This window comes from Osmerus mordax, chromosome 13 (genome assembly GCF_038355195.1).
Source record: "Osmerus mordax isolate fOsmMor3 chromosome 13, fOsmMor3.pri, whole genome shotgun sequence".
NCBI classification, from domain to species: domain Eukaryota; kingdom Metazoa; phylum Chordata; class Actinopteri; order Osmeriformes; family Osmeridae; genus Osmerus; species Osmerus mordax.
This window is the reverse complement of record NC_090062.1, coordinates 966858-983432: the sequence shown is the minus strand read 5'-3', so window position 1 is coordinate 983432 and position 16575 is coordinate 966858. Positions and strand designations below refer to the sequence as shown.

The 16575-nt window shown below is 45.6% G+C and overlaps 1 protein-coding gene across 1 annotated transcript in view; it reads right to left on the bottom strand.

Annotated features, from left to right (window-relative positions):
- Positions 1 to 2746: 2746 nt before the first annotated feature.
- The window catches only part of dagla (diacylglycerol lipase, alpha), a 48971-nt gene continuing 35142 nt past the window's right edge, over positions 2747 to 16575 (bottom strand). The window contains exons 12-20 of the mRNA XM_067249500.1: positions 15629 to 15706; positions 15146 to 15226; positions 14811 to 14953; positions 12329 to 12397; positions 12007 to 12079; positions 11695 to 11900; positions 11438 to 11564; positions 6913 to 7076; positions 2747 to 6396 (exon numbers count right to left, since the gene is read on the bottom strand). Coding sequence (XP_067105601.1) covers positions 5283 to 6396; positions 6913 to 7076; positions 11438 to 11564; positions 11695 to 11900; positions 12007 to 12079; positions 12329 to 12397; positions 14811 to 14953; positions 15146 to 15226; positions 15629 to 15706 — 2055 coding nt within the window. The 3' untranslated portion in view covers positions 2747 to 5282. The remainder of the gene's footprint in view (positions 6397 to 6912; positions 7077 to 11437; positions 11565 to 11694; positions 11901 to 12006; positions 12080 to 12328; positions 12398 to 14810; positions 14954 to 15145; positions 15227 to 15628; positions 15707 to 16575) is intronic.

Below are 16575 nucleotides of genomic sequence, written 5' to 3'. Positions count from 1 at the left end.
ATTTACAGTTGATTTGAGTCAGTGTGGCCTGTTTTAGGCTGAAATCTAAGTCAAAGTCATGTAATGTGAACTAGTACATTTCCAAACATTGTAAATGCATTGAAAAGGCTTTTCAGGAGATGAAAAGCACTTTAAAGCAATAAAAGAATGAAAGTCTCAAAACTTGGAATCTAATGGCTAAATCTTGTCAGTAGCATGGATTAGGTGATTTACAGTTGATTTGAGTCAGTGTGTCAGTACAAATCTCTGTATGGATTGGCACCACTTTACCTCTCTGGTCTCCTTGCACCCTATCACCCCTTAAGGACACTTAGATCCCAAGATGCCGGCTATCTGGTGGTTCCCAAAAAAAAAAACTGCTGGAGGCAGGACGTTCTTATATAGAGCACCTCTTCTCTGGATCAAATTACCTGTCTCAATTAAGAAGGCTGATACTGTTTCGACATTCAAAATGTGGTTAAAAATCGTTCTTGTTTAGTCAATTCTATGACTGCTAAGCGTCCTATGACTGCTAAAAGTATGTGTGTATGTACTTTCTATGTAAACCTGAAGTGTGTGTCTGTCTGTATATGTATCACATGTAACTTTTAAATTACAATTAAAGCCTCTATATGTTCATGTTGCCCCATCTAGATTTGACAAATAAACTATTTGTTATAGTACAATAACCACCTGTTATTGTTACTGTAATAGTTTTTGTTACTAGTAGGTGACGACGGGGGACGGGGCATTCTCATCTTTATTCGTATAAGTATAACTTATTTTAGAGTTCTTTCCCCTGGAACAGATGTCATGTTCCAACCGAGGGGGGCTGGTGCTGTCTTAGTGTCTAGGGCTGCATCAAATACCTTTTTTTGCTCTGTTAAATTGCTGCACTAGTCCACACTTGACCAGTGGGGATCTCATTCTATTATGACTTTAACTGTTAGCTTCTCCTGGCATTCTCTAATCCCTGCTTTCCTCTCTGTCCCCCCCCCCCACACATCCCCTGTGGTGTGGGGGGTTTGAGTTTTCAGCACTTGCCTGGTCGTCGGTCTGCCAATGCTGGACCTGGTTGTAAAAAGGAGTATACAAATACATTTTGATTTGATCAATGCCACCCCCGATGCACCAATCACAGTGAACGGGCACGCTCTTGACTATGCTGAGGACTTTATATACTTGGGAAGCCTCGTCAGCAAAGACAACTCTGCACAGAAAGACATTAGAGCAAGACTCGGAAAGGCACATTGTGCTTTTGCTAGGCTACACCCCATCTGGAAAATCTAAGCAATACAGCCTCGGAATGCTGGCGAGTAACATCTTACGACATGAAAAAAGTCGAAGCCTTCCACAATGGATGCCTCAGGAAACTGCCGAATCTTCTGGCCCGAGAAAATGCACATTTATACAAGAAGACTAAGTGCAACAGTGTGGTGCTAGAGATCAAACGCCGCCGACTCAAATGGCTCGGACACGTTCTCAGGATGGACCAGGACCGCATCCCCAAGATCGCCCTACGATGGACTCCACCTGAAAAGGAAGCAAGGCCGGCCCAAGAACACCTGGCAGCGAACAGTGACAGCGAAGCTGAAGGAAATGAACCTAACCTGGGGCGAGGCACAGCATGCGGCACAAGACAGGTCCAGATGGAGGCAGATCGTCGAAGCCTTATGTCCCATTAGGGACGAAGAGGATTAAGTGGGTAAGTTGATAATTAGGCCTTCTATGATTTGTTTATGAGAGGTTATTTTGTCTCAGTTAATGTCAAGTTGTCATAAAGACAGTGGCAGGTTATTTTGTCTCAGTTAATGTCAAGTTGTCATGACGAAGACATTGACAGGAGAGCGACCCGGGGGCAGGGCGGGTCCGTAGGGCAACCCGGAGGCAGGGAGGAACCGGGCGGGTTCACGAGTAGGTTAGGTTCACAGAGTAAGTTACAATGGACACTGACCAAAAGTTTTTGTTACCTCTCTTCCTGGAACGGAAAACCCAGAGTTTGCCTCATTTTTGGGTTACCCAACTCTTTCTGGAATAGATTTTCCTAGATATCCTGTTTTATTAAAAAGCTTAGAATATATTCACTGGCCACAAATGTTGTTCAATCTTCCCCAAATTTGGCACAGATGATCTTCACACCAAGCTTCACTGAATTTTTTAACCGTTTGTCAATAACAGCCAATCAAAATAATATGCAAAACCACCAATTATTTACTGGATTGACACTAGACTAACTACATGGGCTCAGAACCCAGTTCTGACTATGTCTATCTGCTTGGCCTCTTCATTACTGCTTGCAGCTATATTTAACTCTGGTTTAGCTAAATTATTCATCAAATGTTAGACCTGTCCACTGACATTGATGGCTGAAGTTGGCAGATATAATTATTTCACAGTGCAGAACCGACGGTCATGAAATGTGTCAATAAATGTAATTAAATAGTAATTAAATGAAGCAATAAAGAAATGTGACAGTAAATATTTAAATACTGAAATAAATAAACACTGAAATAAATAAATACTGATTTAAATAAATACATGTTTAAATAATTACATTGTAAAATAAATAAATATTTTAATAATAAAAAATTTAAATAAATAATTAAATATTAACACAAATAATCATATGTTTACAGTTAATAATTTCTGGTAACGTTTCACTTGTTATTTATAGAATTATTTAATATAGACTCAAATCTTCCTCCATAAAATTGCAGATCAAGAATATGGTTGGAAAAAAAAGACAAACAAGATTTTGTTTCTCTGAAGTTGGTTTTGCTTTATTTTATTACAGGCAGAGCAGTGGGGTATAAGGTTCAAATACATTCTCATTCTGGGACAAGACGGGAAGAGTAGCAAACCAAATAAACAAGGACAAGACATAATTGAATTATTTCCTCTTCAACATGACCAATCTCTAAATCTGCTTTTAAAGGATTCTGTAAAATTCTGCCAATAGACTGAATCTTTTGTATACTGTTGATTTTTTGCGTTCTTACTAAATAGATTAATTTTTTCATACATCTTTTTATATATATGTCAATATCGATATAGATTTATGATATACTCGTTTTCATAATACAGTAATTTTCTACATTATTATCCTATTGAAATGTAATATATTTTTTCTTAAAAAGACAAGTAACAAGACATAGCTTATAAATAATTACACAAAGAAGACAGTGCTGTACATGCCATAGTGAAAAAGTACCCTCGCTTCCTGTGACTGTGCTCATCCCTCCAGTCCAAATCTGATTGTTAGCATAGACTGGAAAGTAATCAAACCGTAAACTGGACACTAAGGAAGAGCCTGTTAAGAGGCACAATAGCAAGTCCCTTAGTCACAATACAGTACAGAGGTACTGTATCTAATGGTCCCAGCGACCCCATTAACACATCTGTGTTGCACCACACGTTACTGTAATGACCCCATTCATTATTATAGAGTCCTTTGCCTAGCAGATCCCAAAACCAGTCTCTCAAACAGCTCTCACTGCCACCATGTACCCCATTCAGTACATCTTCACCTGGACATTTCCCCACATATACATATATTCCCTTATTTAGGCAAGTCTGCTAAAACTCACCATACTCAACCTTAAAAAGCAAATGTTACAAGAGTAATAAAATGCATAATAATACCATCAACAATAGCAATAATCAGGATATCAACTGTAATGGTAATAAATAATGTAGTGTTTGTAATAATGCAACATAACCCCAACTGATATTAAGTATGTATATGCCCCATATTCTAGTAAAATGCAGTGATACTTGGCTCTGTATACTTGGCTCAGCCTATTGCTCCAGTACAAACCCACCTAGGCTTGAGATTAACCAGTTTTAAAGGGAACTCCGACTCTGAGGTCAAAAATTGAAAGGAGGAGAGCATTTACCTCCCCCAAAAGTGTACAATCGTCAACACTCGTTTTGTAAGGGTCCCTTTGTGGTGGTCTGTTATTAAATATTAAACAGCATTCAACTACATTATACACCAACAACCTTGACAGTTTGGGATGTACACCTACAGATACTTCTCAATTCTCCAGATTACACTAACCCCATCTCTTGTAGGGGAAGAAATAAATCTCATACAGTATCTCAAAAGTTATCCTTCAACAAGCTGAGCTTGGTGGAGACTCCAGGAAAGGGCAGGGGTGTGGAGAACATGTGCCATGGCAGTGTTAGTGAGTCAAAATGGCATCCCTTTCCACAGTCCTTTTACACAGAAATCCATTTGATTGGCAGATCGAGAGATATTAAAATGAATCCTATCCCTTTTAGCTTAACTTGATACTTTAGGGCTTTGTTTGTTGTTTCAATGGCATGTACTTGAACAGTATTCACATACATAAACAATATTCCACCTTTATATAAATACATTTGGCAATACATTTTTGGCAAAGGGGGATGGGGCAAATTGTGCATTTGTATGTGTATGACATTATCCAAATAAAAGTATGAACATTTGAATAAGAGAAACTTCCCCTTTAGTAAAGAAAAAAAGGAATCTACCTTCATGCACTACAAAAATGTACTTCAAAATAAACAACTGGAGGCATTGTTTTATTTGTCACAATCACTGTTTTTAAGACACATGTATGTTATCTGTATGTTACCCTCTCACCCACACAGTAAATTCCTGAAAGACCTGAGGAACTTAGAACATCTTAACATCCTCTCTCCACTACTCAGCACTCTATCTGTTGTGGTCGTCACATTCCTGATATTGAGTTAAAGAGTTATACTGGATACAGTGAACTTCTAGGAATGAGGAGGGAGATGTCAAGCCACTAGATAAGATTTTCCACTTTTGCCTAATGTGTATATATATATTTTTTTAATTAGGCACCTGACTCTGGGAAATGCATAACCTAGATTACCTACAGTATAATAACTTCCCCCCTGTCTAGCTCTTTACTTAAAATAATGCCACATCTCTACATAACAATGCCATGTGGATGTGAGTGAGATAGTGTGTTGGAATGATATTAGTGAGGCTCTTCCTATTCAGCACAGGCCCCTGGCATGCACAGATAATTACATATTTTCATACAACAGTAGTGGAAATGCTATACACAGAATTTAGCTTTAACACCTGAAAATGTTTTAATTAGAGTTATTTGTCTCAGTCACTTTGTTTATGGTTTTGTTGTGTCTGTTGTGTCTTGATGCCAGCACAGCAGACTGCATTCAACTGCATGCATGTTCTGTGATGCGTTGGAGAAGGTCAGATGAGAACATCCAAGGAGGATGGAAAGAGTGAGGAAAGAGGAAGAGGGAGGAACCCGGCAGGTGTACTACTACACCATGGAAGATAGTACGTTTTCCTCTGGGTAAGGGCAGGGGGTGGATGTTCTTAATGAGTGTGTGGTTGGAGGAGCTCCATCAGAGGGGGACAGGTCATTCAGCTCCCCAGAAGAAGAGAGGGGGAAGGAGGGAGAGAGGGAGATGCCGGAGGAGGGGTCTGCAGAGTCAGCAAAGGTGCGGGGGGGCTTGGGGACCAGGTTGGGCTCAAGAGTGGCCCTGGCCAGCAGCTGTTTGTCCTCCCCCCGTTGTTGTCCTTCCCCCGACCCCTCTTCCTGGTCGTATGATCCTCTGCCAGACTCAGATTCTCCATCAGACAGCTCTAGAGGGGGAGAGCTGCTGCCGTCTAGCCTGAAGAGAGAGTCCAGATACTGGGCAAACTCCAGCACTGCCTGGCTGGGGTTCCCATTGGAGAGTTGGGTTGGAGGGGTGGAGGCAGAGGGCTCTGCCTTGAGTTGCGTCTCTTCTGCTGTCTCTCTTTTCTCCCACCCATCCACGTCTTTTCCATATCCCCCATTCTCTGGCCCAAGGTTGGTCCGAGCCCTGTGGGGGACTGGGGGGGTGCTGTCAGGGCTGTAGACAGCAGGTATATCCTGGACTCCCCCGTCTAGCTCTGTCTCATGTGGGGTGCTGGAGTCAGACTGCTGGGCCAGGACAATCTGTCCTAGAGGGGCTGGGGAATGGTGACCGCTGAAGCGAGGGGTGGCGGGTGACAGACGCATGATGTAATCTGGCGTTGATCCAGACTCCAGGGGGGTAAAGTATGGCCCTGCCTGTCCTAGGTGCTCCGGTGTGGCCTGGCAGAGGCAGTCGGCAGCCAGGAGCTCAGTGCGGGAGCTGAGGGAGGGGTTCTCCTCTGGGATGGGGGCATCCAATGAGAAGGGGAGGCAGCCCAGCATGGGAGATCCCCTCAAAGCCGCAGATGAGCGTCTGGAGTCCAGGCTGTAGAGAGACTCAGCATCAGACAGGCTCTCCATCACGGCCAGGGGGGCCTTCCTGTCTCTCAACTCCACCGCTAGGCGCTCCCTAGCCCCCCGTAGAACCACCGGTACTGGGGGAGGAGGGCACTCCGAAAAGCCATCAAGGGATATCTCAGACCGGGCACAGGAACTGAGGAGAAGGAGGGGGTTTGGAAAGGAGAGATGGTGGGAGTGGAGAGGAGTGGCAGCAAATGACAACGAGAAAGAAAGAATGAAGAAGGTGTAGAAGTGTGGGAAATATACATTGTTGGAAAATAGTAAGGGGGGGGGGGAGAACCGTAAAGAAAATGACACAAAAGTATGAAAAGGAGAACATAAACAAGAGGGGTGGGAGAGAGGAGCACCCGGGAGGTTACATACAAACATTACTACTGGGAGGCTAGACTAGTTGTCCTCTGGGCCTAGGTGGGCTAAACCACAGAGGACGAGGAGGGAACTGGACACTACCATAGGTAACTCTGTGGTCAGACAGCAGGCGTGCATGTGTGAGAGAGAGGGACATATGTACACATAGTTAATGGGTCATGCATTACATAAAGATAATTTCATTCTCTGTATAAATCCGACACTCGGAAGAATAGACCAGGTTTCCCCACTCCTCCCTCCCAGCTTCCTCCCTCCCTCTTTGACATGCCAGTAGACTAACCGGACACTGCTGTTCCTGCGGTGATGCATGGCAGGCGTGGGCTGCTGGGAATTTGGCACGGCCATGAAGATGGTCTCAGGGTTGAGGTCGACCTCTGTGGGGCTCACCATGATCTTAGCAGCGGATAGCAGGGCAGTCTTCCCTTTGTTGTAGTTCTCCAGCACCTGGAGATAAGATGGGAGGGAGGAGGACATTAATGCCCGGTCACCTTGCAGCCAAGGCTGCTGGCGTTATAGGTGGATCACCAGGGAGCTCTGGAGGGGGGGTGAGAGAGGGTTGGGGTGTGGAGATGGTAGGGGGTTACGGGGCAGAAAGCTATCATTATTGACATTACAAAGACAAACTGTATGTTGTTAGAGAGGTTATAACTGCAGAAAGGTCAAATAAATAAAAAAATAGAACAGATATAGAAATACACATTAGAACGGAATGTTAGAGCTGAGAAAACAGGGTGTTACAGATAGAAAACATGGGAAAAGTATAATACCACTACGCCCACCAACATTGACTTTATCACTATCATTCTCCACCAATCTCCTGTGGACATGCTTCACAGGCACTCACCTCACCTACACAGGTTGCTGCACAATACCTCAACATTGTGTGACAGATATGGGAAGGGAACATTTCCTGAAGGGCAAAAAGGCTGTAGCTATTAAGCGTCTTGTGCAAAGACTATTGAAGAATAACAGTTTAATTGGTATCAGCAAGAAGTCACATAACATGAGAATGTTAGTAGGATTCTCATAGATGGATTCAAAAGGGCACTGCCACTGTAAAGCATGAGAGATGTAGGTCCTGCGCTTGTGAAGGTAGCTTAGTTTTGTGAATAACCCTAACCCTAACACACATCGTCTTTTGACACATGAACCATGAAAATGATTGTACAGATGTAGAAAGTACAAAATTAGACAGTTAAAGAAAAATTACAACATGATGGAACATCACCACGCATGGTCACTGTTAAACATTTGTTTGACTTTAATGGGTTAATGAAAACAATGGAAAAACACACGTGTAATGAATACACACAAACACTGTACCAGTATGTGCATATACTTTAAAGGGTCCTTTACACATGAACAATAAGGCAATGTAAACAATCACATGTAGCTAATAGACAAAGCACACATTAAAATTACATGTTTAAGGAAGATACAATACTTTAAAATGGCAGTAAACAAAGATCTCACATGCAAGTAATGGCTGAGTGATGGAATAAGAGAAGAAAAAGAGACTGGGGAAAAACAGCAACTATGGGGGAAAACTAGGTTCAGTATTAGATTGTGCTCTCGATTTAACAACCAAGCCCAGGCAAAACAAGGGCATACACTATCACTCCTGATATTAGTATAGAACTACCAACAGCAGTAGAAGACATCCACACCAGAACTATAACTCAACTAGCCAAAAGCAAATACAAACACTCCCATAATTGGTGTGTTTCATAGAAAGGCTCCAGAGAATCAGGGACATAGGATACATAGCCTTTCACCTCTAGAGCCAGAGGTGAAAGGCTAGAAGTCGGTAACCTCACTTCTCCAAATAGAGGTTGCCCAAACATCATACAGTACAGTGCAGAAGTATTCGGTTTAACCCATGACTTTGACTGTAACCTGAGGAGTTATAACAATAATAATGACTATAAAAGAATGGCTGTATAAAAATCTAACTCACATCTATTGGATAGGATTTTAACACTCAATCATCAAAATTAATAAATACTGCATAGACTCTCTTCTCATTGGCCAAAACAAGTTCCAGACTGGTGGATCTGTAAAGGCATAGGTAATTCCTGAGAGCAAACAGATGACATCACCACAGCACTGACCAATAGAAACACAGTATGACATGTAAAGAGGACAGCAGAGAAATCTACCCAGAGACAGCTTCCTACTGTGTCGAGGTACTTAAAATGTGGTGTGTTGATGTTCTGTTCTTATACAGCAGGAGGAGGTGTAGGAAAAAAGAAGAGCACAAAGACACACACAACACCTTGAGCTGCCAATTAGAAACCGCAGGAAGCCCACCAGGAATAAAGCAGAGAGGGGTTAGTGTGTGTGTGGAAGAAACCGCAGTTACCATGGAAACCCTGCAGCATCTAGAGAGAGAGAAGCGTGCGTTATTTGGCAAGTAGGGCATGTGTGTGTGTGTGACTGTGCTCTCCAACCTTTATAGATGTGAGGGGATAAGAGTTAGCCAAGGTTTGTAATTATTAATACTGGTGTATGGAGCAGTAGTATCATTCTAAACTGGGGGGACTGACATAATGATGTTAGGTGTTTCTGAAAGGTGAAGGGTAGATCATTTGAATGAACAGAGACGAGAGGGGGAGTCTGTTGGTCAGGATGGGTCCATGTCTATCGGGACTAATATAGAGAGGTTAGAGAGTGCTATGAGATTAGAGGGAGGGTTTGTGATGCAGGGGGACCAGAGGGAAGATGTTTGTAAGGAAGGCAAGGGGGCAGGTCTGTTTGGGTGGAACATGGGGTGCTGCAGGCCTGAGGTAAAGAACGCAGGTCTACATGCAGGCTGGACACCAATTCGTGACCGGGGCTGGGGGCGCTGTGTGGCAACTGGGGGAGCGAGGGCTGGGAGTCTGTCTCGGGAGTGATGTCTGACAGTGAGGTGGAGGGTGGGGTTGAGAGAGAAGCAGGCGACATGACAGGAAGTGTATCTGCTGGGCTGTGTAGAAGAGGAGAGATGGAGATGACAACACCTGGAACACAGGGAGCAGTAGGAGAAGAGGATGCCAGGCCCTCTACAGAAACAGCAAAGGTATCAGAATGAAGAGGGATAGAAGGAAGCTCTGCTGGGTGGAGAGATTGGCCCTCTGCAAGAAGAGGAGGAGATGAAGAAGGTGGGTCTGTAAAATATATGGAGCGACTTTCTGAAAGGGGAGAGGGGGAGGGTGGATATTTGTGAGTATCCGATGAGATATCAGAGATGAAAGGGGTAGACGGAAGCTCTTTTGGATAGAAAGATGGGGAAATAGAGGAGTGCAGGTGTGTTTGAGAAGTTATGACAACATTAGTGAAGGATGGATGGTTCAGTTCTTCCACCTCCACTGGCTCTGAGTTTGTCAGTTCTGAACTGAGCCCAAATGGTTCCAATACCTGCAGAAACACCATACGCATCAAACAACTACACACACACAAACATACTCAAGCAGTCATACAACAAATACACTAAAGATACAGACCTCTTCACTGTACTTGCACAGAACAAACAAAAGGCTGAACACTGAACGCGCCGCAGACGCGACCGGTGTGAATAGGGGGTAATATACAGTGTATGTACAATTGTATTGTATTGTACAATTGTACATTCTTGATTAACTTTTCATTCCAAAATCATGGGTATCCAAAGGAGTTGATTCCTACTTTTTTTTCTATAACTGACTTCACACCTTTCAACGAAGGCTTTCCAATACGCTTTGGAACATTAATGTGGGATTTGCTTCCATTCAACCACAAGAGCATTTGGAAGGTTGGGGTGATTAGACCAGGCTTGCGACAAAACATTTCTGTAATGACCTCGCTTTGTGCATAGGAGAATTTTCCATTTTCAATAACTAGGGACTATTTCGTAGTTTTGAGCTACAGCCCTTAGTTCCACTGGTGGAAATATTAATACTAAAGCATAACAATTTCACTCTAGACAATTCTGTGGTTCATACTTTGTTGCAACAATTTTGGGATGGCACTTTCCTGTTTTTGGCTTGATAATTCCCCCATGATGCACAAAGTGAGGTCCAGACAGAAATGTTTTGTCAAGTTTGGTGTGGAAAAAACTTGAGTGGCCTGCACAGATCCCAGACTTAAACACCATCAAATCAAGCACATTTGGGATTAATTTTAATTCAATCTGCAAACCAGGTCTAATACAGTGCCCAACCTCCCTAATGCTCTTGTGGCTGAATGGAAGCAAATCCTGCATGAATGTTCAAAGTCTATTGGAAAGTCTTTCCAGATAGGAGAAGGCAGTTATAGAATCTAAGTGGGAACCAATTCCATATCAATGCCCATGGTTTTGGAATGAGAAGATCAAAATGCAGGTGTTGATATACTGAGTGGTTCCGACCAACAATTGGCCATATAGTGTAGATAAATGTAGTGTGTAAACCAAGCACCCATACACACCCCAATATGGAATCAAACATACAGCCAAGTGAGACCATCCATAAAAGCTTAGTGATCACACACTAAGTGCCATGGAGGATCAATCCCAAGTCCTTTGGCAAACATTTAGATTAAACATTCTGATCTACACGCACACAACAACCATTTACTGAGCCGGTCGCAGCAAGCAGCCCTCACAATGCACTCCTGTGAAGCAGTGTTTCTTGATTGTATTTCATCAGTACCCTCTACCACTACAGTCACTTTTACACAAAGTGCAATCGAACACGTACGTCAGCGCCCATGTCTACACAAACACCGACACCCAACCATACTCTCGCTCTCGCACTCGCACTCGCACTCGCACTCGCACACGCACACGCACTCACACAATCTCCACAGACCTTGTTGAGGCCTTCCATCACCATGTGAGGCATGTGTTCGTTAAGCATTGCAGGAGAGATGATGACCTCATCAAAGGCTTTGTTGTCCCCCCAGAGAGCAGAGTATGTGGGTTCCTCCTGGCCGCAGCTAGACCAAAAAAAAAAAAAAAACACAATACAAACCAGAAAATGGATTTAATTGTTCTGGACATGTAAAATGTTCTTTAACACGGATGTGAAAGCCTGCCAGCTGGCTTGGGAAATTCCAGTCTCCTCACCAGGTCTCTGGGGGGTGGTTGTGCACCACATGTATGACCTTCCCAGGAGGGTACAGGGGGGTGGAGGCTGACAAGGCGATGCTGAGGTCACTGGGGTGCAACCATAGCCGTGCACTGGGAGGCGCAACTGGGGGGGGCTGGGTGCTGTCCTCCACAGGCAACTCGGACTTGGGGATGCACTTTGTGCCCCCTGCGATGATCCTCCACTGTAAAGGACACACGCAAAATTATTGTCAGCCTTCTCAGTAGCTACAGTGTGTTACTACCATGACATCCTGTCTGTGTGGCTGGCTGCCATCTGGTACACGTCACCTTTGGCTTGTCACTTTTCTGCAAAACCTCCAGTAGGTGTCGCCGAAACCCCTCCAGCTGGGAAAGGCCAATCCTGGGGGACACAAGCAGAGAGCAATAATGACTATGCTGCAGCCTAGTATGCGGTCAGGCAAGTCCTAAACACATTCTAGCCTTGTGCATGTGCAGAGTTGTAAAAGCGTTCAGCTATACATTCATGTTACATCAGATAGTGCCTCACAGAGGTGAGCAGTGATGTTATATATCAGGAGTATTGAACAGGGCCCTGGGATCCTCTGAGTGGGAGATGAGGGGAGGGCACAGGAGGAAGCAGATTACTCACCTTGGGACCAGGTCCTTCCCCAAAACCACTGAGGTAACAAACTCCTTGGAGTACTCCATAGCATCCTCACTAAGGACAGATTGAATTTAGAGGAACAATTAGCCAGGAAAAAGGAGAGAAGAGGATCAAATTGAAAGTATTTGGCATTCAAATGTATCCATGCTCATTCTCATTCCTTGAGTGAAATTGGAGGAGCAGATTTTTGCAATCTCACAGTTAACAAATCACCCCCTGAAAAAATCATAGCTGCTCGATCCGATCCAAACGGACTGAATAATTCAGAACCTCTCCACAGCAAACATGGAGGTGTGATAGGGCATCAAGGCTCAGTATGACGCCGCCTACGATATTAAACATTCAGCACATATCGACACATGACGATAGCACAGGCACAGGAGGTGTCATAGAGCCAATTCATTCCCCCCACAGTCAGATAAGGGCTGGATGAAGCAAACGAATGGTCTCACTAAGTAAGACTGCATATTCCTTGTTTCATAAACTCACATTCACAACATATTTAATAGGTCCTTTATAGGTGCTGCTCAGTGCTGTAGAGGGCTGAAGGACAGGACTTGTGGCTGGGTTCCTGTGGATGACTGTTGCTGTCTCTGCACATGTTCCAACCACAAATTACCTTATCTAGCTGTTCCACTGGCAGTGTGAGCTGGAGCATGTCATATCTGCCTGCCACACTCTCTCCGCACGATTTGCATATTAGAGTCAGTTAAAGCTCCCTGGGAAAGTCTATTCAGGGGTTCTGGAGAGGAGGGTCCGTCGGATTGTCGAACCTCGGATTCAGGAGGAGCAATGTGGTTTTCGTCCTGGCCGTGGAACTGTGGACCAGCTCTACACCCTCGGCAGGGTCCTGGAGGGTGCATGGGAGTTCGCCCAACCAGTCTACACATGTTTCGGGGATTTGGAAAAGGCGTTCGACCGTGTCCCTCGGGGGCTCATGTGGGGTTGCTGGCTCATGTGGGGGGTGCTCCGGGAGTACGGGGTACCGGATTTCCTGATAGGGGCTGTCCGGTCCCTGTACGACCGGTGCCAGAGTTTGGTCCGCATTGCCGGCAGTAAGTTGAACTTGTTCCCGGTGAGGGTTGAACTCCGCCAAGGCTGCCCTTTGTCACCAATTCTGTTCATAAATTATATGGACAGAATTTCTAGGCGCAGCCAGGGCATTGAGGGGTTCCGGTTTGGTGACCTCAGGATCGGGTCGCTGCTTTTTGCGGATGATGTGGTCCTAATGGCTTCATCGGGCCGTGACCTTCAGCTCTCACTGGAGCGGTTCACAACCGAATGCGAAGCGGCTGGGATGGGAATCAGCACCTCCAAATATGAGGCCATGGTTATCGACCGGAAAAGGGTGGATTGCAATCTCCGGGTCGGGGAGGAGATCTTGACCCAAGCGGAGGAGTTCAAGTATCTCGGGGTCTTGTTCACGAGTGAGGGAAGAATGGAGCGCGAGATCGACAGGCGGATCGGTGCGGCGTCCGCAGTGATGCGGGCTCTGCATCGGTCCAGCGTGGCAAAGAAGGAGCTGAGTCAAAAGGCGAAGCTCTCTATTTACCAGTCGATCTACGTTCCTACCCTCACCTATGGTCACGAACTGTGGGTAGTGACCGAAAGAACGAGATCGCGAATACAAGCGGCCAAAATGAGTTTTCTCCGCAGGGTGTCCGGCTCTCCCTTAGATATAGGGTGAGAAGCTCGGTCATCCGAGAGGGGCTCAGAGTAGAACCGCTGCTCCTCCGCATCAAGAGGAGCCAGTTGAGGTGGCTCGGGCATCTGATCAGGATGCCTCCTGGACGCCTCCCTGGTGAGGTGTTCTGGGCACGTCCACTGGGAAGAGCCCCCGGGGAAGACCCAGGACACGCTGGAGGGACTATGTCTCTCGGCTGGCCTGGGAACGCCTCGGGGTCCCCCAGGAAGAGCTGGTGGAAGTGGCCGGGGAGAGGGAAGTCTGGGCCTCCCTGCTTAGTTTGCTGCCCCCGCGACCAGACCCCAGGACAAGCGGCAGATGACGACGACGACGAGTCAGTTAAAGCTGTCACTTCAGGGCCTCAGTCCAGAAAGGCAAGAGAAATTCCGTCCGACGCATGCACACACTATTATTCAGGTAAAAGTGCTGTATGGACATCATATGTGCCCTCTTTCCCTCCTCCCCACCCAGCCCCTCTCTCCACCTAGCCCCACACTCCCACCCCCACCCAGACCCATTCTCCTCCCACCCAACCCCTCTCTCCACCCAGCCCCACACTCAGCCACATTCTCCTTCCACCCAGACCCATTCTCTTCCCACCCAGACCCTTTCTTTCCCCACCCAGCTCATCTCCCCCACCTAGCCCATTCTCCCACAACACAGCCCCCCTCTCCCCCCACACAGCCTCTCTCTCCCCCCACCCAGCCCCTCTCCCCCACCTAGCCCTATTCTCCACCCACACAGTCCCACACTCCCCCCACCCAGTCCCTCTCTCCCCCCTACCTGAGAAGGCCACCAGGCGGGGAGTAGGAGTAACACTGCAGAGTGGGATATTGGGGCCGTAGCAGGAAGGACAGAATCGCAGCGGTACCCGCACCTAGAGAGTGACCTACGATTACCAGCCCATAGTGCATGGTGCCTTTACCCTGCGTTAGAGAAAAGGGAACATTACCACACATGGGCTGAAACGAAATATCCTGTTTTCTCAAGTTTATCTTATGAGTAGATTGCATGTTTGTTGTTACATTCATAACATGCTAATGCAGACAGGTGTGCAGATAAACGCTGATCTGAAATCCAATTTGCCAGGCACACTATACATAAATCTAGTCAAATACCAGGTCTCTCCCAAAGGCTTGTGACAAGATCATCTCCTGTTCCAGCTTCTTCTTGATGTACTCTGCAGAGTACACCATACCCTGGTAGGAGGAGAGAGGAGGGAGGAGTGGAGGGAGAGAGGGAGACGGGGAAAAACAGGGGAAGGAAAAGGAGGAAGGAAGGACATCCTCAGCAACCAAGACAAGGTTAGACCACACGAATCGTGTCTGCAATATCATGATTCAATATCAACTGCTCTTTGTTAATAAGCGGAATCAGTCACTGAGGAGAGATGAAATGACTTCTGTGCTTTGGGATCACATTACCAATAATGAATTAAGTATACTGGATGGTCCCTACAGCTGAAGTAGTGGAACAGATTAAATGTGAGTGTGGGGGAGAAAGTATGGAGGAATGTGTGTGGGTGTGAGTGTGAAGCAGGAGAATGTGTCAGGGAGATGTGTTTTGTCTGGAGTAGGGGTGTGTGTGCGTGTGTAACTGACCTTGTGCCCCAGCCAGGTTCCATGCTGCTCCTCCAGAGGTAGACGCTCAGAGTCCCCTGTTAGGTCAGTCAGCGCATCCTGACATACACACGGATCAAGAGACATAGATGATGTTAGGATAAGGATGTAATATTCAAGAAAAGAAAGAAAGAAATACATTTTTAAAAGAAAATAAAAAAGAGTGAGTGAGCAGTCAGAGAGACAGAGAAAAAGAAAGTGTCTTTTGAGAATGTTTAGCGAGTATGCAAGGGGGCAGTGGGAGGCCGAGACAGACAGATAAATTGCCATCAAACAGAGTAATCTGACTTATGTGTGCTGTACATCACTGCACTGTGCATGCATGGAACACAGTTTGATGTCTGTGTGATGACTTGGATCTAGGATTGCAAAATTCCGGGAATATTCAAAGTTGGAAACTTTCCACGGGAATTAACGGGAATAAACTGTAAATGTTGGGGCAATTTAACTGTATTTACCCTGTCATAAGCAGACATGCATGCAAACATTTATAATACAACTTTTGTGTGGACATACATACATCCTACTCTCACTGCTGTAAAAAGTTAGTCTACTGTATAAACTTGGTATTAAAATGAACATGGCTTCAGTTTACCAAGTAATCAATATGCTAGGTAATGACAAACAGTGTTGGGAAAGTTCACTTTCTACATGAACTAGTTCAGTTCATAGTTCACAAATTTTAAAATGAACTAGTTCAGTTCCATCCATCCATCATCTTCCGCTTTTCCGGGGGTCGGGTCGCGGGGGCAGCAACCTAAGCAGGGAGGCCCAGACTTCCCTCTCCCCGGCCACTTCCACCAGCTCTTCCTGGGGGACCCCGAGGCGTTCCCAGGCCAGCCGAGAGACATAGTCCCTCCAGCGCGTCCTGGGTCTTCCCCGGGGCCTCTTCCCAGTTCAGTTCAGTTCATAGTTCATAATTCAAAAGT